At 52.4% G+C, this 27,023-nt stretch overlaps 1 protein-coding gene and 1 long non-coding RNA gene across 2 annotated transcripts; one reads left to right on the top strand and one right to left on the bottom strand.

The window, feature by feature from the left end:
- Nucleotides 1-1,379: 1,379 nt before the first annotated feature.
- Nucleotides 1,380-6,199, bottom strand: LOC133230713 (uncharacterized). The gene is made up of 2 exons (XR_009730947.1): nucleotides 6,113-6,199; nucleotides 1,380-5,475 (listed from the first exon to the last, which is right to left on the bottom strand). It is a non-coding gene; the product is annotated as an uncharacterized LOC133230713 (long non-coding RNA).
- A 233-nt stretch (nucleotides 6,200-6,432) lies between these two features.
- On the top strand, nucleotides 6,433-26,995 carry SMG9 (SMG9 nonsense mediated mRNA decay factor). Its single transcript, XM_061388533.1, has 14 exons — nucleotides 6,433-6,714; nucleotides 9,973-10,128; nucleotides 12,688-12,762; nucleotides 12,857-13,121; nucleotides 13,218-13,315; nucleotides 15,060-15,172; nucleotides 18,326-18,437; nucleotides 20,458-20,553; nucleotides 20,939-21,024; nucleotides 23,569-23,675; nucleotides 24,391-24,498; nucleotides 24,698-24,826; nucleotides 25,106-25,250; nucleotides 26,489-26,995. The coding sequence occupies exons 2-14, from the start codon at nucleotides 9,979-9,981 to the stop codon at nucleotides 26,565-26,567; spliced, it is 1,563 nt and encodes a 520-aa protein (XP_061244517.1). The 5' UTR covers nucleotides 6,433-6,714; nucleotides 9,973-9,978; the 3' UTR covers nucleotides 26,568-26,995.
- Nucleotides 26,996-27,023: the final 28 nt, after the last annotated feature.

Genomic DNA, 27,023 nt, shown 5'->3' with positions numbered 1-27,023 from the left:
GATTAAATCATCAAACTTTGGTGACTAATCCAACCTCCAACCCCTCTCCCCTTCCTGTAGATCTGGAAGTTCTAAACCTCTAATCACCTCTTGGGGCCCCTGGCACCCAGCCCCTATCCTCAGATTACCGAGATGCTTCGCAAAGCCACCTCATTACAAAAGACACCCTTATTACTCTCTTCACTGGAAGTTCCAAAGGTTTTAGGAGCTCTGTGCCAGACTCCGGGATAAAGACCAAATCCATATTTATTATAAACCAAGTATCACAGCTGCTCCAGCCACAGGGCTCCTCTTCCTTCCCAAGAATTGTCAAAACTGGTCATCTTTCCTGGACTCTACTGTCCCCTTTTCCCCACCCATGTAGAACAAATATCACCAGTATTTTTCCAGTTCTTTATGAGGGTCCATGAAGGAAGCCATATCATCTACATCAATACCAGACTGCAGACTAAAGACTTGTTTTTAGGTTTTCTGCTGTGTGGGACAGCTGCTAACATGTAAAAACCAGGAGAGTGCTTTTGCAACTTGGAAGCAATGTCTTTTCTTTCTTCTACCAGAATGAACTGGCCCTTCTTCTAGTCCAGCCAAGGGTGTACCCTGGCTGTGCCCTTTCTCACTTCCTCAAGGGCCAGAGTCCTAAGTTTCTTCCCTCATCCATTTTCCCTGCTATTGAAATAGAAGGGGCAGGGGGCAACCTTTAAAAGAAAGACACTGCCATAGGACATGACAAACTAGAACCAACTAGAGCCAAGATGGCTGGAGACTCGACTTCCAGTAGACCTGAGTCTCATTATTCACTCACTGTAATACATGAGCTAAACGACACACCCACCAGCTCCAAGACCGTTTCAGGGCCAATGATAAAAGGTCAAAAAGTGGGCTGTGGTGCAATTCCTGGCAATCCCTGCCCCTTCCTAGAAATAGTTGGGCTAATCCTCCCACTCATTAGCCCCAGTCCATAAAAAACTCACAACTCCAGAATTTCCAGGGCCTGTCACCTTCTGAGACGGCCCACGTTCTGTCTGTGGGGTGTGTTTCTCTCCAGATAAATCTATTTCTTACCTGTCACTTGGTCTTTCACTGAATTCTTTGGGCAAGGGGACATCTAGAACCTGAGCTTCATTAAGTGCTGAGGCCAGGTGTGGGATCTCAATTCAAGGACCGTGGGTTCGAGTCCCAGTCTGGGTTTGGCCGAGTGTGAGTCCTGGCCCGTGGGTTCAAGTTCCAGTTTGAGTGGCGTGGTTTCACTGTCCCTCCCAGCAGCACACAAACATGCTGTCTTTCCTCCCATCTTAAAACTGGCCCCCCGGAACTTTAAGCACTTTCCATCCTCCACTATCCTTAAAGCCCACCATGTACTCACCACACTGCAAAGCAGCTGGAATTCAACTTGAGTCTTTATTTTCTACATTGTAAAACAACCTTCATGTAGAAATCCTTTCCAAGTTTTTACAAAACAAGCTCCTGATACACTCAACAGCAGGGAAGACTCTCACAGACCAAAGAGCTAAAGAAGGCAGACAACCCAGAAGACCTGCTGTCAGATTTCTCTCAAGTTCAAGAGCAGCTGCAACTCATCTGTAATGACTGGAATCAGATCAGAGGCTGTTTCTGGAGCAGGGGAGCTGACAGGGAAACAGCCCATCAGAAATCTCTGGGGTTTCAGAAATGTTCTCTATCTTGACCTGGTTAGTGGTTACATGAGTACATATATATATTTGTAAACATTTAATGACCCTTTTCTGCACTTGGCCACATTTAAGTTACACTGAGACAAAAAAAGATAAAGAAAAATAAGTGCCTATAAACTTTTCCTTATAGATTCTCTATTACGGTATTGAGAAGTTTCCACAACAGAGTGAGACCAAGACAGGAGGGAAGGGGACAGGACCCAACCTTTAAAAGAATGATGCAGATCTTGATGATACAATTAAAACTAGGCCTACTAGGCCCAAGATGACAGAAGATACAACTTCCCTAGACCCTGAGCCTCATTATATGCTCATTGTAATATATCAGCATATGCTAAGTGACACACCACTCACGCCATGACAGTTCTGAAGCTGACCACAGAAGGCCAAAAAGTGGGTGGTGGCCCAATTCCTGGAAATTCTCGCTGCTACCCCAAAATAGTTGGAATAATACTCCCACTTGTTAGCTTATGAAATTATCCAGCCCATAAAAACTAACCATCCCCACACCCACCAGCCACTCTTGCTTTCTGAGATGGTCTCCTTTCTGACTACGGAATGTGTCTCTCTCTAAATAAACTGACTTTCACTTTACACTATGGCTCACTCTTGAATTCTTTTCTGTGTGAAGCCAAGGACCCTCACTTGATCCTCTTCCAGACAATTATCCTGCAACAAGACTGGGAGATAAGACAGCCATGTTTTCTTCATGGTGGACCCACATCTACCTCCAGCTACTGCTCTGTTATCTCTGCTCCCCAGTTGATCACCAGCTTTTAGGAACTCTTCTTTCCCTTGGCCCTAGGTTATCACCTCTCCTGATGTTCCTGCTCCTTCTCTAGGACAGTGGTCCTTTCTCTGATTCCTAAATGTGGGAGGCCCAGGGCCCAGTCTCTGCTCAATCTACTCCCTCAGTCTTGATGGTTTCAACAAATCCCCAGGCTTTAAATGCCATCTATATATTAATAGCTCAAAATTTAGCATACTTGTATCGTTATTGATAAAATGACAGGACATCTGAAAGTCTGCTTAAAAGCTTAAAAAATAAAACAGAAACTCCAGGAGAAAGTGTACTTATAAAATTAGAAAGAAGAAAACAGAAGAAAAAAGTTAAGTAAAATGGGCTGACTGGCCATACTGGGTGGTGGGTTTCGAGTTCTTCATACCAGAAAAACTTTTGTGTGTGTTTTTAAAACTCCACAATGAAAAGTCAGTAAAAAAATTCTCAATCTACAAATGCTGGCTTCTCTCTACTGTGACCACTTACTTGGACCAACGTGCACCTCAAAGCTTGGTCCCACCAAGTCTGCTCGTTCCCATCTTCAAAAAGCATCACTCTTCACCCAGTGGGTCAGCCCAAACCTCCAGGATGACTTTTAAGTCATCCCTGATTCATGCTTCCTCTCACAACCCTCCTCCTGAGTCATCATCCTCTCTCGCCCAGGGAAGGGACAGTGGCTTCCTCATCTCCTGCTTCCACTGCTGCCCAGCTGCAGCCCACTCTTCTCATGGCAACCAGCACTGCTTTAACTTTTTTGCATGTTCATAACAGTCTCATAGTTCAGAAATGTAAAAGTCTTAAGAAAACGTGCATCACAACACGCTGGTCCTTGCTCCAAAGGCTTCCTGTTTCACTCAGAAGTAAATTCAAAACCCTTTACCATGGCCTACAAGGCCTCATGTAACTTGGCCCTCTCTATAGCTGTATCCCTAAATAATCCTATCCCTATTTCACTATGCTTCAGCCACTCTGGCTGATAATCCTTCAACTTGATAATCCTTGAACACCCTGGTCCGTTATCACTTTGGGATCTTCAATCTGTTTTTCAGCATCTGCCTATGGTTCATCCCCTTACCATCTTTCAGGCCTCTGTTCAAATGTCACCTTCTCAGAGGAGCCTTCCCCGACGACCTGTCACTTTCTGTGACCTCTGTCACTCTCAATTCCCTTATCCTGATTCTTCCTTCCAAGCATCTTTTACCTCACATCATCCACCCCATGAGAAGATCTGTTCCAGGAGGGCAGGTGCTCTGTCCTATCACTAAAGCAGCGGTCCCCAACCTTTTTGGCACCAGAGACCAGTTTTGTGGAAGACAATTTTTCCACAGATGGCATGGGGTGGTTTGGGAATGATTCAAGCGTGTTACATGTATTGTGCACTGGATTTCCATTATTACATGAGCTCCAGCTCAGATCATCAGGCATTAGATCCCAGAGGGTGGGGACCCCTGCACTACAGGATCTCCAACTTATACCACGTCTGGCAGATGACTAGAGTTCTAGAATTCATTCACTAGATATAAACAAATGAATGAAACCAACAGAGAAGTGCCTTGAGAAATGAAGAGATCATTTGGCAAAGGGCTCTTAAAATTCCCAGTTCATGTACTCTTTGACCCAGCAATTCTACTTCAAATGAGGTACTCTATTGATAATACTATCACCTACATGCAATCTGATGTACAACAATATTCATTGTGATGAATGTTTGTAACAGCAAAAGTTCAGAAAGAACCTGAGTGTTTATCACTAGGGCAATGGTTAAATCCTGCACATCCACACAACTGCATACCATCCTACTAATACCAAAGGCAGCTCTCTGGGTGCTCAATTGTGACTCACCACTAGGCAGGGTGCCCATTGCCTGAGAAAAAAATATGGGCTCGCCCTAGAATGAGACAGGCTGGAGTTTGAATCCAGGCCTTGATGCCTCCTGGCTATGGGGGCTTCAGTAAGGCCCTTCTTCTCAGACTTGTATTCTGCATGTGTTAAATGAGGAGGAAAGGTGGTTACAGTGGGCCCACGGCCCAATGCCAAGCCTCTCCTTTCCCCTTAACTCAAACTTCCACCTCTAAGGGTTTCCCACAGGTGAAACTGGCATGGAGGCTCCCCTGGGGTTGAGAAATTCAGGTAATAAAAACAGATGCAACCTAACAGATGAAGATGCTAAAAAGGGATACCGACAGACATAACACAAAGGTGTCCTGTCATGTGTATCTCTGCCAACACCCACAATCGTCTGGAGAATCATAAACAACAGGACTCTCAACTCAGTCTGTGTGATGGTTGTTTTCACCCAGACTGTAACGGCCTGGAGCAAGAATTCCACCTGCCACCTGTGCTGAGAAAATGGCAGCAGGGATGAGGCCTGGAGGGGAGGGGAGCAGTTCAGTCACTATCACTATCTTTGTAAACCACAAAATCATAACACAGTACCCCTCTGCATGAGTGCTCAGCCCCTCCGTTGGGTCCCACTCTTTGGGATCCCATGCACTGTAGCCTGCCAGGCTCTTCGGTCCATAGGATTTTCCCCAGGTAAGCTTATTGGAGTGTGTTGCCATTTCCTACTCCATGGGATCTTCCCAACCCAAGGATCAAACTGTGTCTCCTGCGTTGGTAGGTGGATTCTTATTCACTGTGCCACCAAGCAAGTCCATCTCCATTGCACCTTTATTTGGCTGTACTGGGTCTTAGTTGTGGCACTCTGGACCTTTGCTCTTTATTGGGGCATTTGGAAACCTTAGTTGGTGCACATGAACTCTTAGCTGAGGCATGTGGGATCTAGTTCCCTGACCAGGGATGGAATCCAAGCCCCTTGCATTGGGAGTGCAGTGAATTAGCCACTGGACCACCAGGGAAGTGGTGATCCAGCACTCCCTTTTTCTTTCTTTGGCCTTGCAAAGCTGGATGCAGGACCTTCGTTTCCCAAGCAGGGATCCATCCCGTGCCCCCTGCACTGGAAGCATGGAGTTTTAACCACTGGACCGCCAGGGAAGTCCTCCACTGTAGAAACAGACGAAAAGGCAGAAAGGGTTAAAGAACCTGGCCAGGCTCAAGTTCTCAGCTCCAATGCTTTGGTGTAACAGCAGCTCCAGGACACTGGGAAGCGGGGCACTAGGAATGGAATATGGGAACCAGCGTGGAGAAAGACTTTTCTCGTGTACCCCATGGGCTGCTCGAATTTTGTCAAAAAGTACATGTATTCCCTGTCCAAATAGAATTTTTACATGAAAAAGGGTAAATTCTCCACTTATCTACATAGCTATGAATACACATACACTTTTCTCTTGAAGTATCTAGCGTTCCCATGGGTAACCATCAGCTCCATCTAAGTCGCGGAGCCCTTTGGACTGACTGCGCACGCACCCTCTGCACACAACGCTCCGCCTGGCATTCCTTTTTGGCGCGCAGTGGGCTGCGCACGCAGGCGTTTGAATTTTCGACCTTTAGCACTATTCCTCCTCCACCGCGGCTCGAGAAGGGTTTAATACCTGGTCTTCTTCCCACCAGTCTGTCTCTCACCTGTGGAACTCCCGGAGTCCAAGCCAGTCTGGCTGGACCTTTCTCCCCCGGTTCCCTCGCCTGAAGTGTCCTTGCCCGACCTTCAAGACCCGCGCCCTTTCCTAAGTGATTTGATTACCCAACAGTCTCTTTCCACAGGCCGGGATCCCTTCCAGCGTATGCGCCAGGTCTGATTCATCCCTGTGTTCTCAACACTCAGTCAGCCCAGGACACTTAAATTCTCCCTTGCTGTCTCACCCCACAGCGTCTCGCCGACACTACTGAGGAAGAACTCTAACCTAAATTCTTCGGCGCCACCCCCACCCCCACCCCACCCGTCTCTGCAAGCCTACGCATGCTCCCTGCGACGCGCACGCGCACCAAAGCAAAATCGGCGAGCCCGTTGAGGCCACCTCCATCGACGCATGCTCAGTCTGGCGCTCACGCTCGATTCTTGCGCGCCCAGCCCGCGAGCCCGTGAGACCCGATTTCAGTTTGGCCTCGCGATATTTCATCCAGCTGTTCCTCCCTCCGGCTGGCCTTCCTTCGGTGCTGCTTCCGGGATGCCCCGACCTGTCCTGGGTTGACCGGTACCGGTTCTCTTACTTCTCTCCTGCGACGCTCCTGGGCCCCCAGACTCCATTTACAGGCCGGTGGCTTCCGGTGGACCCTGCTCACCCCTACCCTACCCCATCTCGGAGAGCCCGCTGCGCCCCAGGAACCAATCAGCAGCCGCCTTAGGTAAGAGGCCCGCGTGTCCGCTCGAGGCGGGCGCCCCTACCGGGGCGGGGCGCGGCGCGGGGCGTGTTTCGGGGCCCGCCCCTTCCTCGACCGCTAACTGGCTGCCCGGACTCCCGGCGGCTGTGTGTCACTGAGTACCCAGCTAAAGCAACCCATTAAATGCTGGCTGGGTTGGCGGGAGTTCGGTGGAGAGGAGACAGATGATATGTGTATAGCAATTTCAGTTCTGGGGGACGATTAATAGTGAGGGCCTGTATACTAGCGGCAAAGTACTGCGAAATCCCTTTAATAATGTGCAAAGAGAAATTTAAGTCCTGGGGACACTCTTAGAGGGCCTACAAACGGATCCTTGACTTTTGTCTTCCAAATGACAACAGATACTGCATAAATAGAAATTTAAGTTCTGGGGTTCTCCCGTGGGAGGCTTCTAAACAGATTCATAATTATGAGGACGTCCCCTGAGTAAAACATTCTAGACTCTAGTTCCAGGGGAGACCCCATATAAAAGACTGTACATATATATGTAATTGTTAGAGAGTCTTTTAGAAAAAGTGTGAATAGACTGAAGTACTGGGGTGGTGTTGCTTCATTATACCATAAATACAGGGTTAGGAATTGGGAGACTCTCCAGACAACTTGGAGATGGACACTGATTCTGGGAGGTCCCCCAAAAGGGGCTTGTTAAGAGATGCCTGAGTACTGAGGAAGTTCCTCAAAGAGCCTTAATTTAATTAGGCTCTTAATTTCTGGAAGGTCGCCTTAAGAGTCCTGTAAATAAACACAAATAGACTGGCTTTATACTTTTTTGGGGGTCGAATCCCCAGAGGAGCCTAGAGACAATGTTGCGAGTCCCCAGAATACTTGTAGGTGAACTCTTAAACTCTGGGGAACTCCCCTTCAGGGCTGTAGAATTGACTCAAATTCTGTGTGAGTTCCCAGAATAACATGCATAGGAAGAGGATCCTGCTCAGGCAGAATCCCCATTGAGACAAGAAAACAGACACTTAAGTGCAGGGAAGGTCTCCAGGATAAAGTGTAAACAGACCCTTAATTGCACAAGAGTCCCAGTTTCTGAGGGGACTCTCCATGACTGTAAACAGTCATTTAAGTGCTGAATCAGTTTCCATAAGCATCTTTAAACTGGCCTTGCCCTCCTTTGTCTCAGAAGGCAGTCTTCCATCTAGTTTGTGGCTGGGGAAGAGGTCATGTAAAGCAGTGGGAGAGGAGCTAGACAAAATTACTAGCTAGCAAAATTACTCCTGCATCCAGTAAACAGTTATTTCTGTTCTAGCGAAAGTGTCTCACACAGAGACCTGTTAATGTCACTGTGTAATGGGGTAGGAGGTGAAGCGATTCATAGAATGATTTGAAGGCACCTAAGAGCTAAGCAAAGGTCAGCATACTTTTTCTGTAAAGGTCCAGAGGGTAGTTATTTTAAACTCGGCAGTCTGGACTGCTCTGCCATTGTTTCAAGAAGCCAGCCATAGACTGTTTATAAATTGATGGATGTGGCCGTATTTCAATAAAACTATTCCCCAAAACAGAAGGCAGACCAGCTGTGGCCCTGTGAGCTACTCAGAGATTTCCCTGGAATGAGGTGTAAACAGCTGGATAAACTCTCTGCTACTGCTACTGCTAAGTCGCTTCAGTCGTGTCCGACTCTGTGCCACCCCATGGACTGCAGCCCACCAGGCTCCCCAGTCCCTGGGATTCTCCAGGCAAGAACACTGGAGTGGGTTGCCATTTCCTTCTCCAGTGCATGAAAGTGAAAAAATAAAGTGAAGTCACTCAGTCGTGTCTGACTCCTAGGGACCCCATGGACTGCAGCCCACTAGGCCCCTCTGTCCGTGGGATTTTCCAGGCAAGAGTACTGGAGTGGGGTGCCATTGCCTTCTCTGGGATAAACTCCCTAGGGACCTATAAAAGAAAGAAAGAAAGTGAAGTCACTCAGTCCTGTCTGACTCTTTGCAACCCCATGGACTGTAGCCTACCAGGCTCCCCCGTCTGTGGGATTTTCCAGGCAAGAGTACTGGAGTGGGTTGCCATCTCCTTCTCTGGGGGATCTTGCCAACCCAGGGATTGAGCCCAGGTCTCCTGCATTGCAGGCAGACGCTTTACCATCTGAGCCACCAGGGCTAGAGAGTGGGTCATGGAGGTAACCGTATATTTTATAATGTCTTAGATTAAACCCTGGTGAGAGCTTGGAGTTTGAGGGGTGGCAGACCATCAGAAATGGAAGGTAAACACACTGAAAGCAGAGGGACACCAGATGAAAATGGGTCCTTGAGTATTGGAGCCCCCCCACCCCCCAAACATGTGCTGTTGGCTTATCAGAAGAGTAGTTGTCAAACTGGAAATCACGTTACAAATATGTTTGGACAGGATTTGCTACACTTTGGGAAAGAGTGTGTCCCATTTTGGGGGGTTTCCCTGGTGCCTCAGTGATAAAGAATCCACCTGCAATGCAGGAGACGAGAGTTCAATCCCCGGGTCAGGAAGATCCCCTGGAGAAGGAAATGGCAATCCACTCCAGTATTCTTGCCTGGGAAATCCTAAGGACAGAGGAACCTGATGCGCTACAGTCCGTGGAGTCACAGAAGAGTCTGACACGACTGAGCGACTGAACAACAATATCTCATCTTTATGTGACCCTCCTGCTATGTGTTACTATTTATGCTGAGCAAAGTGATGAGTAGTTGGGAATAGTTTTGGTTTCAAGAGAAGGGGATATTATTTGTCTCTGCATCCAGAGATAGCCAATTTAAGGTTAACGTTCAGTTTAAGGTTAATAGGGAATCTCCGAACCTCGTGTTTTGTTCTGTCCTGCCTTCTTTCCATTCACTTGCCTCACAGGCCAAAATAGCTGCTTAAACTCCAGCCTCCAGACCCACAGTCCTTTCAGCCAGGAGGAGAAGGGGACAAACGACATGTGCCAGCATCTGTGAAGAAGAGTTTCCCAGCGCTGCCAAAACACACTTCTACTGCCATACTGTTGACCAGAAAGAATTTAGTCACATGGCCACACCTAACTGTAGACCAGCCCGAGAAGTGTATCCTGGATAACCATGTACCCGGCTCAGAACTGCGGGTTTTATTTCTTTGAAAGAAGTGAAGCATGGATGCTGGGAGCCCACTGGCAATCACTGCCGCAGCCACAGAGCTCTCTTGAAAGGATGTGCTTTCTTGTATTCCAGGGTAAGCCAGATGGAGTGAGGAGAGACTCTCTTCACCCTGGAATCAACCTCATTCTCCCCGCAGGTGACCATGTCTGAGTCTGGGCACAGTCAACCGGGGCTCTATGGGATAGAGAGGCGGCGGCGCTGGAAGGAGCCGGGCCCTGGCGGCCCCCAGAATCTCTCCGGGCCCGGAGGTCGGGAGAGGGATTACATCGCACCCTGGGAAAGAGAGAGACGGGTGAGTGTCTGGGTCCAAGGGCGGCGTTCATGCGTCTCCTCATTCCACAAAGGTTTGTTAAGCGCCTGCCTTGTGCCAGGGATGTATCTGTGGACAAGACGAACGGTCCTCAGAGAACGATAAAGGGGCTGTCTTAGATGAAGTGGTCAGAGGAGGCTTCTTTGAAGAGCTGACTCATGAGCAGAGACCTGAGGTGAGAGGACAAGCCCTGACAGAGTCTGAGTGAAGAGCCTTCAAAACAGAAAAACAGCCAGTGTGAAGGCCCTGATGCCTTTATCTGGTGTGTTCAAAGAGGAGCCTGGGGGGCACCAGTGACTGCAGTGGATGAAGAAGGGAGAACGATAGAAGATGAGGTCAGAGGACACTGGGGCCAGGCCATGTGGGACCTGCTCGGCCTTGGGAAGCACTTTGGATCTGATGCTGGGAGGGATTGGGGGCAGGAGGAGAAGGGGACGACAGAGGATGAGATGGCTGGATGGCATCACTGACTCGATGGACGTGCGTCTGAGTGAACTCCGGGAGTTGATGATGGACAGGGAGGCCTGGCGTGCTGCAATTCATGGAGTCGCAAAGAGTTGGACAAGACTGAGCGACTGAACTGAACTGAACTCGGTGGGATTGGCATTGGAGTTGGAGCTGAGAGGTGCCAGAGCTCCTGTCTTCCAGAGTTGTGTAATTGTAGTGGCCATTTCTGTTTGCTGAGCAGTGTGCTGGCGCTCTGCAAAGTGCTTTCCGTCCTTTGGTTCTTCTTGAACTCCTGCAGCTGCCCTGTGAAGTGGAGCCTACATTTGACCTGATTTTCACTAATGAGGAGTTGAGTCTTAGAGGGGAAGGGACACCCCCAAAGTCACAGGTCAATAACCTATGGAGCCAGAACTCAAACCCAAATCCAAGGGAGCCTAAGGCATAGCACCCTCACGCCCAGTCTAGAGACTGTCCTGTCCTGGGATTCAGGACTTGGGAACTTCAGCCTGGGCCCCGCCCCACCCTGCTCCTCTCACTGCCAGAACCACACTCCCAGGTTCTTTCTCCAGCGCCCTGCCCACCTCTGAGGGCTGTTTGTGGGGAGGTGGAAGAAGGTAACAGTTGGGACAGTTTCTGAGCCCTAAAATGGTACACATGAAGGAAATTTCTTCACAGTGAGCTTGGCTCTTGCTCCTTCCCTTGGGTCTCAGGGTAAGTGGTAACAACAGTCTCCCCTCCCACACACATCCTTCTGGGGAGCGTTACCATCTTCCTGAACTTTCAGCTTCAGTCCTTGAACAGGCAACTCCCAGATCTCTGGTCTGTGACTCTGACTTTGCTGCTGAGCCCCGCAGTCTGCTAACTGGCCAGTGGACTCCTCACAGCCTCCACATCTCCCACTGACCTGAGTGTCTTCCTGCCATTTCTCTTCCTCTCAGGATCACTGACAGCCCATCAGGCCTCATCGTGGACACTCCCCACCCCCACCCGCCCTGCACCTGTTGCTGTACAAGGTGCCTTCTGACTCTGTCTCCAATCCATCATCATCTCCCCACCCTTACCTCTTCTTTTTTTTTTTATTTTAATATTCATTTTTTAGTTCTTTTATTTAATTACTTGGCCGCATCAGGTCTTAGTTGCAACATACGGAATCTTTCCTGGTGGCATGCAGTCTTGAAAGCCCAAGGGATCCATAGTTACAGCACTTGGGCTTAGTTGCCAACCAGGGATCAAACATGCGCTCCCTGCACTGGAAGGCAGATTCTTAACCACTTTTCCCCCAGGGACATCCCCCTCACCTCTTCTTTCAAAGCACTTGGATATCCTTTGGTTTGTCCGTCATAGGCCAGTGAGTGAGCAGGATTTAAATGTGTCCTCAATATGTGGGTGAAGAAACAGATCCAGTGAGGGGTCAGGCCCCTCCCAAGGTTACTTAGGGCACCCGAGAAGGAACAGGACTCTAACCCAGGTCTCTCCCCTTTCTTAGACAGATTTGGGGTGAGTCAGAAGAGGCCTGAAGAGGGCAAGGCGTGGGAATCAGCTCGCAGGTCTGGGGAGGAGAAGGGGACCGCAGGGCTGTCAGATAGCAGCTCTAGGTAGCTTGCTCCTTCCACGAGCCTGATGCCACGTGGACAGTTGGGGAGTCCTGTCTTTCAGCCTCTTAACAGTCCTGTGAGGAAGGAGTTCCTGTCCCCATTCACCAGATGAGCACACAGGCCTAAGTGAGGGTGGTTCCTGGTCCAGGTTTACACAACCAACAAAAGCCAGGGCCAAGTTGAACGCGGTTCCCTCTCCTGAGCCCCAGCTCCTCCCACCCAGGCTTGTCCAGCAGAGCAGCTGGCAGCGTGGTTCTGGAGCCAGATCCAGAACTGGGATCTGGCTCCACCACTTAATGGCTGTGTGACCTTGGGCAAGCCGGTTAACCTCTCTGGATCTCAGTTACTTCATTCAAAATGTGGGGCTCAAGGTACCTCTCTGACAGCGCTATCTTGGTAGGTTCGGAGGGGTTCATGTCTGAAGGCATTTAGAGTGGCACTTGGCACTTACCGAGTGTCCAGGGCATCATTGCTGAGTAACTGCCCTCCCTCACCACAGGATGGCAGCGAAGAGACCAGCACGGCGGTCATGCAGAAAACCCCCATCATCCTCTCAAAGCCTCCAGCAGAGCGGGTGAGCAGGGCAGACCCTTTTCTTTGAAAGGGGAGGCTGGGAGCAGTTAGGGCAAGGATCTCTTCCGCTGACCAGCACCTTCTCGCTCCCGCAGTCAAAGCAGCCCCCGCCTCCAGCAGCCCCTGCCGCCCCGCCTGCCCCGGCCCCCCTGGAGAAGCCCATTGTGCTCATGAAGCCCCGGGAGGAGGGGAAAGGGCCGGCGGCCACCACGAGCGCCTCAACCCCCGAGGGCACTGCCCCACCACCCCCGGCGGCCCCCGTGCCACCCAAGGGGGAGAAGGAGGGGCAGAGACCCACACAGCCCGTGTACCAGATCCAGAACCGGGGCATGGGCACTGCCGCCCCAGCAGCCATGGACCGTGAGTTGGGGGCAGGGTGGGATCTGGTTGGGAGCCGACACCCCTTCGCACAGAGCCTCACCAAGTCCTCTGCCTCCTGCTTTCTCTCGCCTGCAGCTGTCGTGGGCCAGGCCAAACTGCTGCCCCCAGAGCGCATGAAGCACAGCATCAAGTTGGTGGATGACCAGATGAATTGGTGCGACAGTGCCATTGAGGTACTAGGGGGCTGGGCGACTCCTGCTCTAGCTTCTCTGCGTTCCACCCTCCCCTCCCCTCCCCTCCCCGGTGCCCTCCACTCTCACCCTCTTGGCAGGCAACACCAGCCTAGACGGCTTTTGGGCAGTGGCAGCAGTGAGAGGGATTCTCCGGTGGCTCAGCTGGTAAAGAACCTGCTAGCCAATGCAGGAGACACAGAAGACTCGGGTTTCATCCCTGGGTCGGGAAGATCCCCTGGACAAGGAAATGGCCACCCACTCCAGTATTCTTGCCTGGGAAACTCCAGGGAAAGGGGAGTCTGACGGGCTCCAGTCCATTGAGTCACAGAATCAGACACGACTGAGCGCGTCCATGCAGGGGTGAGAGGGAAGGGATGAGAGAGTTTTCACCTAGCTGGGCAGAATCTCAATGGCTCAGCTGTGCTGGTGGTTCAGTTACTGAAATACTTGGATGCTGGTTGGCCAAGAGGGCTCCACTAGCACCGCAGAGTCCCTGGGATCTCCCCGCTCCCACAGCAGGGCAGCCTCCAGGGCCTGCACCAGTCCTCCTGGATGGTCGAACCCCGTGCTGGGCCGGTGCAAACTGGGTTGAGTGTCAGCCCTCCGAGGCTCCCCGCTCCGTCCCAGGAGCCCCCACTCTGGTTCTCACCTCACACTCCTGGCTGGCATACCTACTTCCAGCGTCCCAGTCTTTGTTTCCCCTCTTCTGATGTGCTTCCCCCACACCTGACACATCACTTCTCTTCTCGAATTCTCCCAGCTGATCCCCTCCTTCCCAGCTTGGCGTGAGTAGGACAGCATGCCAGCCCATCTGTTTCCTGGCCCCTGCTGCCTTGCTGGGTCCACTGTCATGTTGATAGCAACTGGGGCATGGGGAAAAAAAAAAGATCACTGTCCAGGCCCTGCTATTGAGCGCTTACCCACAAATCCCCAAATATGGATAACTGAAGAACTAAATTTGTAGTTTTGTTTCATTTTAATTAAAGTTAAGTCGTCACATGTGGTCAGCGTCTACCATATTGAACAGCGCTAGCCCTTGATATTCTACTTTGATGGGTCCAGAGTTCGGCCCAGGATTAGATTCTTTTTTTTTTTTTAAGAGCTCTCCAGGTGATTCTGAGGTGCAATAGCCGCATGGAGGGCATGACTGTTTTCCTTGAGGAGTGTGTCTCTCACACCCCCTGGTGGTGAAAGTCAGCGTCGCTGGCAGCCCAGAGGCGAAGGTCTCCAGACTCCACAGGACTCTTAAATCCCACAGACAAGAGCCAGGACCGGCCTGGCTCCCCTTCCTGCTTGCTGCTCCCTTTCTCACGCTTTCCCAGTTTCCCCAACTTCCCTGAAGCCCAGGGCCTCCCAGGGGCCACTGCAGTGGCCCACAGCTACCTGGTACTTTCTTCCACCTGTCTTTTTGTTCCTGAGCCTCTCCCTTTTAATCGCCAAAGTCAGGTGCCCCTTGTCCACTGTGTTCCAGCCACACGGACTTCCTGTTAGCCTCTCAACCAGACAGGCTCTCGTCCACTTTGGAGCTCTCACAAGTGCTGTTCTTTGTAGTAGGAACATTCCATGTGTGCCTCCACCACCACACACACCCACAGTCTCTGTGCCCATGTGAGGGGATTTGGGGCCATAAACACTTCTATATCTGACAAGGCAGGGGGGCAGCCACGGAAGTCTGTAGGGCCCCCGTCTCCCACATTAGCAATGGGCAGATTTATGAAGGTTGCATTCCGGCATCTCCCCACAGTACCTGTTGGATCAGACCGATGTCCTGGTGGTTGGTGTGCTGGGCCTCCAGGGGACGGGCAAGTCCATGGTCATGTCGTTGTTGTCAGCCAACACTCCGGAGGAGGACCAGAGGTGAGGGGGGCATTGGGTGGGGGTGTGGAAGGCCGTGGGGAGGTGGACACCCACCTTAGCAGCCGGGGTGTTGCACGTGGCATCACCAAGGGCTTTGGGAATCACTTCCTCTCCCTTAACCTCAGTGTCTCTGTCAGAAGAGGGTGATGATGGGCTGGACCACACTCTCCTCTTATGCAGCTCCAAGGAAACCAGTCCTGTTCCTCCCTCCCTTCCTGCCTTACTCCTGGAAATGGTGCAGGGCCAGCCAGGAACTGGGATGGCCCTTTCATTAAGTCTGGATTTAGGTCCACCTTGGTCTGAGCCCTGCGCCAGCTGGTTGACCTCGGGCAAGCCCCTTCACCTCTTGGTACCTCAGTTCCTCATCTGTCAAGTGAGTTTTGGGAGGGTGAGACAAGATTGGGGAGGCAAACTTGAGCATGAACCTGGCACAGAGCAAACGCTCCCAGGATGTGGCTGTTTTGGCCTGGAAAGCCACAGTGAGGAGAGAGACCTGGAAGAAGGCTGTGGCTTCTAGACTAGCCTCTTGCCTGCCTTGTTAGGAAGGATGGGGTATGATTGTGAAGGCAGAGGATGGAGTTGTGGGAGAGGATGTAGGGGAGGGCAGAGTTTAAGAATTAGAGCTCCAAACTCAGGGCAAGGAAGAGAGACAGGCAGGGATTATAAGGAATAAGAGTAGGGGACATAGACAGTCTTAATTCAGGAAGAATCAAGATGGGGGGTGGTGAGCAGAAGTAGTAGCCATTGGGGATTCCTTTGAAACAGTAGGGGTCTGTTTTTTTATGAAACCAGTGATTTTGCTGTGGACTCCATGGATGGGCCTCAGGGGTCCATGAACCCCCCAGTGGTGTATCTAGGGTTTTATATACATCTACAGCCAGGCTTTTCTTCTAGGGAGAGGCTCCACAGTTCCTGGCAGATCTCAGAGGGGCCCGAGGGAAGCCCAGAACGGGTTAAGTTTCCCTGTGGCAAGAACATACACCCCCAGACCCAGAGCTGCGGGCGCTCTGCCTCCCGGCTGGCTCCATCCTGCTCTTCTTGCTCACGATGTCAGCTCCGATCTGGCACAGCTGCAGCTCTCTTGGCTGGCATTCTTTCCATCTCAGCTTCCACCCCCAGCTCTTGGCTCAGAGTCCTCAGCTAGACTCCCATCAGCCTGACATGTCTTTCTGAGGCAGCTCAGCCTGTGGTGTGGTAGACGTTGCTACCAACTTTTGTCATCAGGTCTCATAAGGCTTTTTTAAATTTTTTATTTTGTATTGGGGTACAGCCAGTTAACAATGTTGTTAGTTTTAGGTGAACAGCAAAGAGGCTCAGCCATACATATACATGTATTCATTCTCCCCAGACCCCACTCCCATCCAGTGTAGGCTGCCGCATAACGTTGAGCAGAGTTCCATGTGCTATACAGTAGGTCCTTGCTGGCTGGCTGTTATAAGGATAGCAGTGTGTACATGCTAATCCCAAACTCTCTAACTATCCCTTCCCCCCAGCACCCATTAGTTCATGTTCTAAGTCTGTGAGTCCCTTTCTTTTTGTAAGTTCATTTGTATCATTTCTTTTTAGATGCTACATTTAAAGAACGTCATACAGGGTTTCTGCTTCTCTGTCTGACTTACTTCAGTTCATACAGGGTTTCTGCTTCTCTGTCTGACTTACTTCAGTCAGTGACACTCTCTAGGTCCGTCCGTGTTGCTGCAAATGGCATTATTTCATTCTTCTTAATGGCTGAGTAATACTCCATTGTATATATGTGCAGCATCTTCTTTATCCATTCATCTGTTGATGGGCATTTAGGTGGTTTCTGTGTCTTATGCTTTTGTAAACAGTGCTGCAATGAATATTGGGGTGTGTGTATCTTTTGGAGATACTTAACATTTTTTTGTTTGGGATTTTTTTTTGGTCATACCACACATGTGGAATCTTCATTCCCCAACCCACGATTGTGCCCTGTGCATTGAAAGTGCAGAGTCTCACCACTGGACCGCCAAAGAAGTCCAGATCTCATAAGTTTTACTCCTAATTATCTTGAGAATAGGCTTCCCAGGTGACTCAGATGGTAAAGAATCCGCAATGCAGGAGACCCAGGTTTGATCCCTCGGTTGGGAAGATCCCCTGGAGAAGGAAATGGCACCCCACTCGAGTATTCTTGCATGGAGAATCCCATGGACAGAGGAGGCTGGCGGGCTACAGTCCATGGGGTCTTACAGAGTCAGAACCTTGAGAATTCATCTGCTCCTTTCCTCCTCCACACCCACCTCCTGGCCCAGGCCACTGCCACCTTCCCTGGAGGAGGCCAGGAATCTCCTAACTGGTCTCACTGCTTCACTTCAATTCAATCAGTATTTACGAGGCACTTGCCATGGGCCAGGCTCTGTTCTTCACGTTGGGGCTACAGCAATAAACAAAAACTGGCAGAAATCCCTGCTCTTATGGAGCTTGCATTTTAATGAAGGAGATGGTAAACAAGCACGTTAGATGGTAACTGAACGGGGAAGGGATATAGGGAGGCGGCATTGGAGCCAGGTTACTGTTTTAAATCAGGTGGTCCAGGAGACATTTGAGAACAAGCAGACTTGGAGGAGGGGAGCAGGGAAAGCATTCCAGTCAGGGCAGGAACGAGGCACCGAGACACCCACATCCTCTCACCGTGGGGTGGAGAGTTTTCAGGTCTGCGTGTCCTGTGCCTGGTGTATGGTGGGTACGCTTGGTAGTGAATAGCTAGCGATTTCATATCGCCGTGTGTCAGCCACTCTTCTACGGGCTTTACGTATGTTAACCTCACAGTCACCCTGAGAGGTTGACACTACTGTCCCCATTTTACAAACGAGGAAACAGAAGAAAGATTAAGGAACTTGCTCAAAGCCACACAGCCAGGAAGAGGCAGAGCTAGGGTTTGAATCCGGGCAGCCTGGGGGAATCTCTGCTCTGAAACACCTCAGTCTAGTAATTTTGTTGAGAATTCGCAGGTCCACTTATGGGTTGGGGTGAAGTCACATGATATAAAACGTAGCCCCCAGACAGCAGGGCCATGGATGGAAAGCTTCACAGATGGGTGGGGAATCAAGTCCCACAGGCTCACTCATGGCCTCACTCTGGAGGCGGCAGAGGCCGAGAACCTGACCCCTGATGACCCTACCTGCTCCTCCGCAGGGCGTATGTTTTCCGGGCCCAGAGCGCCGAAATGAAGGAGCGAGGGGGCAACCAGACCAGTGGCATCGACTTCTTTATTACCCAAGAGCGGATTGTTTTCCTGGACACACAGGTGCTGGCCCCCACCCACCCCACCCTAGCCCGCCGCATGCCACGTTACGCTCCTTCCCTGCAAGTGTCTAAGCCACAGCTTTGCTTGTGCTCCCCGTGGCTCCAGCCAAGCTGTGGACATGCTCATGCCTTTGGGCAAGTTGTGTCTCTTCTTGGCCCTTCGTCTCCTCTTGTCAGATTTTATCCCCCTCCCCTCCCGTCCGTTGTGCACAGAGGCGCCTCAAGAATCAGTGGTCCCCAACCTTTTTGGCACTGGGGATCAGTTTCGTGGAAGACAGTTTTTCCACAGGCTGGGCAGACGGTGGAATGGTTTGGGGATGATTTCTCATAAGGAGCTCACGAGCTAGACCCTCACATGGGAGGTTCACAATAGGATTCACGCTCCTATGAGAGTTTAATGCCGCTGCTGATCTGACAGAAGGTGGAGCTCAGGCAGTAATGCGCACATGGGGAGCGGCTGTAAATACAGGTGAAGCTTCATTCGGTTGCTTACCGCTCACCTCCGGCTCTGTGGCCTGGTTCCCCCAGGGGTTGGGGACCCCTGCTGTAGCCTGTTGGTTAAAAGTGGGGGCCCTGGAGTCAGTCTGAAGCCAGATCTGACCTTTAATTCTTACCAGCTGGGTGACTAAGTTTTAACTTCCCCCATACACCTCAGTTTGTTCATCTGTGAATGGGGTTGATGGTGGTTTTCAGCTTCATAGTCAGTGGACCAGTCCAGGCAGCATGCTGGGCACAGGAGCCGGCACGTGGGAAAGCGTCAAGGGAGCTGGCCTGTCCTGTGATGCCCGGCAGCTTTCCTCAGCTCCTCCGGGTTCGCCGTTCCTCAGCCTGGCATCCAGGGCCCGTGTGGCTAGCTTCCCTCAGGCTCGCCATGGGCTCGCTCCCGAGCTGCGCCACCTCGACCAAGTTACTTAACATTTCCATTCCTTAGTTTTCTGAAGCAGGATACACAACGTTACCTCCCTCATGGCGCTTCTGTGAGGTGTCAGTGAGTGAGCACAAGTGAAGTCCTGTCAGGGCCTGGCAGGAAGAGGGTTCTCAGTACTGTTGGCCGTCAGGACCGGCACCAGCAGAACACACTCTCTGCCCCTGCTCTGTTCCCTGGCCACTGCCTTCTCCCTGAAGACTGCTTGGGGGGAAATGCCTCCTCCCAGGAGCCACCACCTCTGAGCGCCTGCTGGTGCCCATGTGGCCGTCCCAGCACCGCTCGTGACTGACCGTGGTCTGGTTCCTCAGGGAGCGTTAGTGCAGCAGAGTTCTGGCCGCCGCACACATGGGTGACGGGAGAGTGGGAACCCTTGCACAAATGTGGGATGAGGCCTGCGTGCTAGGACCCCCGGCACCTAGAGACACAGTGACATGGCTGTGGGCGGGGCTGGGAGCTCTGTGGAGCAGAACAGAAGTTAAGATCCAAATACCACTGTGGTGTCTGGATCCAGTTATAGAAAGTGAGCCCTTGGGAAAACCTCTTTCTTAAAGGATTCCACCAAGTGCAATAAGAAATAGATAGCCCAGCCACTAATTTAGGCTCTTGTTTTTCTAAATGGAATGTTCCTTTAAGAAGAGATGATGAGCTCACCGCGGATTCTTGCACACCCACTGATACCGTTTTTAAAATCCTCACCAATCTTCACATTAATCATGGTTATTTGACCTAAGTAATTGTCTTAGTGAAATTTTGAAGGCATTTGAAACAACAAAACAAGGGTGTTGTAGGGACATGACTCATTCATGTAGATGTTAGATTTATTAGCCCTGGAAGTGTTCTTCTAGGGCAGGCGACACTTGAGAGCAGTGAGGATTTGCAAAAGAGATGGGGAAGGTGAAACTGCTTTGAGACTTTTTTCTTTCACTTCCTCTGGCTGATTAGCTGTGTACTAATTAGAAGGAAGCTGCCTGTGTTTCCAAACTTTCTTTGTCCTGAGAGGCAGTGTACTTGCCATCACCAAGTGGAACTTGGGTGACTGTGTACCCTGGGATCCCTACGCCCACCCTGACAGTCCTCTTTCTTCCTACCCCAGCCCATCCTGAGTCCCTCCATCTTGGACCATCTCATCAACAATGACCGCAAGCTGCCTCCAGAGTACAACCTGCCCCACACCTACGTTGAGATGCAGGTGAGGGGACCGAGCCAGGCCTGGGGACCCGGGGCAGAGAGCTCATGGGTATGGGTTTGCCACTTCTACTTGCAAAGAGCCCTGGTACCCCGAGAGCTGGTGGGAGAAGATGGCATCAAGAGTCGGGTCTGGCTCTGCCCCTCGGGAAAGTAACCCCCGCCCTTAAGCCTCCACATCCGCCTGTATGACTAGGGGCTGATCATTGCCGTCTGGCCCGATCTAGGGACAGCTTGGAAGGGAAGTACCACTGCAGTCTGGGCACACAGTAGGTGCTTATAGGCTCAGAGGCCTTTGTCCTGCGGCCCCCTCAGCTGAGTCCTGAGATCAGGGACCCCATTCTGGACCTGGGGACCTTCAACCCTGTTGTCCCTTCCTGCCCCCTCAGTCACTCCAGATCGCTGCCTTCCTCTTCACGGTCTGCCACGTGGTGATAGTCGTCCAGGACTGGTTCACGGACCTCAGTCTGTACAGGTGAGGCACTTGGGGGGGTGAGCCAGGGGAAGGACGGGCCCCCAGACTCCGAGATCTGCCCAGCTCTCACCACTCCCATACAGCAGCCAAGGGACCCTCTGAAAATTTAAGCCAGAGAGGGTCACTGCCACTGAATCCCCCCTCAGCGCACGCACGTAGACTGCGCCTGTCACTCCCGGTAAAATCCGAAGCCCTTCCCCTGCGTGGTTTACAAGGTCCAGTGTAATGTGGTCCTGGTCACCCCATTGACCTCTCCCACCACGTCCCTCACTCCTTCCATCAAGGGTATAGTGGCCCCATAGCTGCTGTTCTTGCTGCTTTGAACCTCTGCACTCCTCATCCGCAGCCAGAAACATTCTCCCCGGGTTCCAGGCCCCCCCTCATGTCCTTGAGGTCAACCCGAGGCCTCCCCTGACCCACTGAGTCTCCTGTGACCCTGCTGTGTACTTCTTTGCACCGATGACACAGCCTTCTTTATGGTCTTTCTCCCTCCTTAATCCCAGTGCCTCGCACACTGCTTGGCACAAGGTGGACGTTTAACCCTAGTTTGTTGAATGAACAGCGTGCTGAGGAGCTGGCATGTCTGATTCTTCAAGCCTCATGGTCCATCTCCTCCAGGCACGGGTGCTGTCCCCGAAGTACCCTGCTGGGCTGGGAGGGGAAGGAGCCAGGATCTGGCAGGAGTGCTGCCTAAAGCAGCTGGAGGTTCCAGAAATGCCCCCAGATAGGACTGGCTCCCATCCGTAGGTCCCAGGAGGTAGCTGTGGGTTGGCCAGCAGCCCTGGGCTCAAGGCCCAGGCAGACAGATGGAAGGAACGGGCACTCACAGGGAGGGGGAGCCAAGCTGAAGGCAGCAGATGTCCCCAGAGTCAGGCAGCCCTGGGTTTGAATCTGTGTCCTTGTTAGGTGGTGGCTGCTTTTTCCACAGCTTCTTGTAAGCAAACGGTGTCCTGCGATGAAGTGAGTTAAAGAATGTAAAGCGTTCAGCGCAGTACCTGAAGTGAGTTAAAGAATGTTAAGCGTTCAGCGCAGTACCTGGTACATAGTAAGATATTGACAAGTAGGAGCTTAATGTGTGTGCTAGCAACTCTGGGGATGGAGATAGGCTGAGGGTCTGGCCAACAGTAAAAAAACAACTTGTTGGGAGAGCCGGCTGACATGACCGGATCTAAGTGGCTTTATTCTGAAACATCCCCCTCCTCCCACCATTGTCTGTTGGTTCAGGGAACAAGTGTATTGGACGTTGTTTAGGCCAGTCGCTGTCCTTTGCCCTGGGGATACAGGTGTGATCGAACAGATAACACAGGCTGCCCTGGGGAGTTCCCATTCTTGGTGGGGTAGGGGGTGCATTGTGGGCTGACCTGGCCCACGCAGAGCCTCAGTTTTAAGTCAGTGTCTTCAAGGTGGGCTTCCCAGAGTGGGTGAATCACTGGAAACTGTGGGCAACATACTTGTGCGTGTGTCTGTATGAGGAGAATAGCCAGAGTTAATCAGACCCCGTTATCTCTTATCTCAGGTAACAGGTTTATTTTATTTACCTTTATTTACATATGTTTGGAAAAATTTACTTTAAAATCGCATACACTGAGAACTTATATTGATGCAAAAACCTGCACAGCTTTCTTCATGGTTGCCAAAACTGGGGCAGCCAGGATGTCATTCAGTAGATAAATGGATCCGTGAGTTGTCGTACATCCACATGTTGTTGTTGTTCAGTCGCTCAGTTGTGTCTGACTCTCTGCGACCCCATGGACTGCGCCACACCAGGCTCCTCTGTCCTCCACTGTCTCCTGGAGTTTGCTCAAATTCATATCCATTGAGTCAGTGATGCTGTCTAACCACATTATTCAGTGTTGAAAAGAGATGCGCTGTCATGCCATGAAAGACATGCAGCAGCTTCAAATGCATATAATTAAGTGAAAGAAGCCAGTTTGAAAAGGCTTCATACTGTACGATTCCAACTCTGTGACATTCTGGAAAAGGCAAACCATGGAGACCAGTGAGAATACCAGTGGCTGCCAGGATTGGGAGGCGGAGGGGGGGCAGAGACAGCTTAGGGCCCGGCAGCTACTCAGTGTGACGCTCTGCAGTGTGCTCACGTGATTTTTTTTTTTGTCAAAACCCATAGAACAGACTAACAGCAGGAGTGAACCCACATGTAAATCAGGGGCTTTGGGTGACAGTGGAGGGTCATCAGAATGTTGCTAAGTTGGGGGCGCGGCGGGGGCAGGCAATCTATGGGAAACCTCTGTACTTTCCACTCAGTTTTGCTGTGAATCCAAAACTCTCAAAAAATAAAGTCCTTCTGGATGGCATGAATTTGTTAAAAAATACGTAACATGTTGATGTGGGTCCATGAATTGGTGTCTAAGGATTGTTTCTGGATTCCCTGAAATTGTGTGAGGAACGTGGTGTCTGTGTGGTGTTTTTTCCCAGCGTGGCTCTCGCTTTAATCAGATCGGCAAAGGGAGCCCCCTCCTTCCCCAGACAGTGGGATACAGAGGGCCGGTGCTGGAGCGCCAACCTCTCACCCCAAACCCGCAGGTTCCTCCAGACAGCAGAGATGGTGAAACCCTCCACCCCATCTCCCAGCCACGAGTCCAGCAGCTCGTCAGGCTCCGAGGAAGGCGCTGAGTACTACCCCCACCTGGGTGAGCTGCTTCCCCGGGGGCTGGAGGGGTGGACGGGGGGAGAGTTGGGGCAGAAACCAGGAGCGCTCTGGGGAAGGGGGCGCCGGGAGAGCGCCTGCGAGAGCTGTGAGGAGGGGGGCCAGGACTGTCTGCCACTTCCTCTGAAGGCCCCCTCAGGCATCAAGGGCTCGACCCCCAAGTCTGACTTTGGCTCTTTGATCAGAACGGGAACCTCTTGGGGGCAGGACCCTAGTCTTCCCATATCTGGATCCCTGGCCTGGGGCTTAGGGAGCAAGTGTCAAGTTGGCCTGAGTGGCGCCGTGCACCCTGGCCACACTGCCTGGGGCCCCTGCACGCATGTCCTTGGCCTGCTCTGTCCCTGCCCTGCTCTCCTGTAAAGATCTGGCTCATTTATGACGCCCCAGACAGGCTCTTCCCTATTCTTCCACCTGGCCTGGCCCCTGGTCTTTCTGGCTCAGTCCTGATCACATGCCCATCTACTCTTCATCTTTTCCATCAGACTAGGGGCTTCCTGAGTGCAGAAGCCAGATCTAACTCATTTCTCCAGGTCCCCAGCATCAATCAGCACAGGGGCCTGGTACTGAATACTTAGCCATGATCAGAACTCTGGGTCAGGGCAGGTCTTTGGAGTGAGGAGGGGAGTCCGCGTGGCAGAGCACCAGCTGCCTCTCAGACTGCGCCTCCCCCCCAACACCCGCGCGCCCCCCGCCCCAAGTCTTCCTGCAGAATAAAGCTCGCCGGGAGGATTTCTGTCCCCGCAAGCTACGTCAGATGCACCTGATGATCGACCAGCTCATGGCCCACTCCCACCTGCGGTACAAGGGTGAGGGTCCATGGCCACCCCCAAGCTGGCCCGTGGCCGCCTGGCTCCTGGTCCAGTCCCACGGCCCTTCTCCCAGACTTGGGAGGGAGGTCAGACGTGGTCGCCTGACCCCAACTTGACCACCCAGCACAGATCTCCCTCCCCACTCCCTGGCCCTGCACCGCGGTGCCTGCAGCCTCTCACGGGTTCTCTCCACCAGGTACTCTGTCCATGTTGCAGTGCAACGTCTTCCCTGGGCTCCCGCCTGACTTCCTGGACTCTGAGGTCAACTTGTTCCTGATGCCCTTCATGGACAGCGAGACAGAGAGTGAAACCCCACCTCGCGCAGGTACGATTCCCCCCGAGGGGATCTGGGCCATGGGGAGACACGGGCTGCCCTGGTTTGAGTGTGAGAGAGACTCTTCCTGGTCTGAGCAGAGATGCAGGCCTGTCCCTGAGTTGCTCAGACCCTTTCTTGGGAGTGTGTTTCCAAGTCGTGGAAGAATGGGAGGACCTGCACCGAGGCTGAATTCAGAGGTGCTCCTGGGAGGCCAGGGCGCTGTTGACGGGGAGGCTGGCCCTCTCTTGGCAGGCTCCCCCCCTCCCCTCCTAACCTCTAACTTTCCAGGACCTGGTTCCAGCCCCCTCTTCTCCCTGCTCCCTGGGTACCGAGGTCACCCCAGCTTCCAGTCCTTGGTGAGCAAGCTTCGGAGCCAGGTGATGTCCATGGCCCGGCCGCAGCTGTCACACACGATCCTCACCGAGAAGAACTGGTAAGAGTGCTTGGCAGAGGGAGGGGGTCAGTGTGAGGGCCCCATGTCGAGGGTCTCGGGGATCTCTCCACACCTCAGCACCTGTCCCAGAACATTGATCGCCGCCATCTTGCTGCTATCCTGTGTGATTTTGAATCCTCATGAGCTGGTAGTGTGTAGGTCTCGTTACCCGTTTTACTAGTGGGGAAGGTTAGGCTCAAAGAAAGGAAGTGTTGTATAGTGAGGTCACATACCTGTAATTAGGTGTCACTTGACTGCAAGGAGTAGGAGCAGTGAGCCTGGTCAAGTTAAAGGATTTATTCTAAGACCCTGAGTGCAGAAAGCATAGTAGCACCGGAGAGGAAAGCAGAAAGCTGTCAGGAACCATGGGCGCCGCGTTCTCCAGCTCCCACTGGCTCGCGGGTCCCGTGGTCCCCTCCACTTTCCCACCTCTGCCCTCAGGCTTTCTTCATCTGCCCTCATAGAGCCCTGCACCACCTCCCACCCCTGACTCTACGTGACTTTCTATGGCCAGAGCCCACAGCAGGGCTGCCACAGATCCAGGACTGCCTCATTTCCAAGGGAAACAAGAACTTGAGAAGTAGCTTTAGCTTGGTTCCCTGGGTCTGTCCAGTCGGCTGTGGGCAGAAGGGGCAGGGAGTGTGGGCATAGCAGGATGCCACTTGGCGGGTGCACGGCCTGGGGGATCGGAGGTCTGCTCCTCTTGTTGGTCTGAACCAGGACCCAGCGGGGAGAAGAGAACTGGGGAGGTGGTAGGGTTATGCTGCTGCTGGACATTCCTAAGGGTCTTCCGTGGTGGCTCAGTGGAAAAGAACACACCTCCCAATGCCGGAGACTCAGGTTCAGTCCCCGGGCCGGGAAGATCCCCTGGAGAAGGAAATGGCAACCCACTCCAGTATTCTTGGCTGGGAAATCCCATGGACAGAGGAGCCTGCCAGTCTAGTCCATGGGGTCACAAGAGTCAGACACAGCTTAGAGACTAAATGACAACACAAGACATTTCTGATCATCACAAGACTCGGGGGGCTGAAGGGATAGACCCATACCCATGAAGGCCAGCACTGAGGGGAGTGGGAAGCAGTTTGGGCTCACAGCTGGGGGCTTGCGGACTTCAGCCTCGCTTCCCCCGGGGAGGTGAGGGGCTTGGGCCACCTCACATTCTCCGCATCCCAGGCGATGGGGTCGGTCGTGCAGGGCCTGCAGCCAGGGCAGCGCTGACTCTTGACCTCCCCTCACAGGTTCCACTATGCCGCCCGGATCTGGGACGGGGTGAAGAAGTCCTCCGCCCTGGCAGAGTACAGCCGCTTGCTGGCCTGAGACCGAGGGGAGGAATGTCACACAGAAAACCCCCTTCCGGGCCCCCGGTGGGTGGTGACGGGCTCCCTCGTTCTCCCCCCACAGGGTGGAGAAGGGCAGCAGGCCTGATGGACGAGGGACCGCGACTTCCTCGTCTGGAGACACGAGGGGTCCAGGGCCAGGCCCCTACCCTCCAGGGAGCATTGTTCAGAGGGCGACTGAGATCCAGCCCGGCAGTTGGGCGGGCAGTCCATCCTCAGCCCCCAGGGCCAGGCGGTGGGAGGAGCCTGCGTGGTCACCAGGAAGCCCTGCTCCGTGCCGGCCTCCCTCTGCAGGGACCAGAGCAGCAGGTCCCTCTGCCCTGACTCCAGGCTCCTGCCTGGAAGGTGAGGCATCTGGGGAGCTCTTCATCGGAGTGTCTGGTGGTTGGAATAAACGCAGTCACACAAGTCTGTTCCAGTGCTTCTCTTCCTCCTC

Source organism: Bos javanicus, chromosome 18, assembly GCF_032452875.1.
Source record: "Bos javanicus breed banteng chromosome 18, ARS-OSU_banteng_1.0, whole genome shotgun sequence".
NCBI classification, from domain to species: Eukaryota; Metazoa; Chordata; class Mammalia; order Artiodactyla; family Bovidae; genus Bos; species Bos javanicus.
The sequence above is the reverse complement of the archived record's forward strand: the minus strand, read 5'-3'. Positions and strand labels throughout refer to the sequence as shown.

Coding starts and splice junctions, on each gene's coding strand:
- SMG9 (XM_061388533.1), top strand. CDS start 9,979: ATGTCTGAGTCTGGGCACAGTCAACCGGGGCTCTATGGGATAGAGAGG. Junction 13,316..15,059: donor GGTGCGACAGTGCCATTGAG/GTACTAGGGGGC, acceptor ATCTCCCCACAG/TACCTGTTGGATCAGACCGA. Junction 25,251..26,488: donor ATCCTCACCGAGAAGAACTG/GTAAGAGTGCTT, acceptor CTCCCCTCACAG/GTTCCACTATGCCGCCCGGA.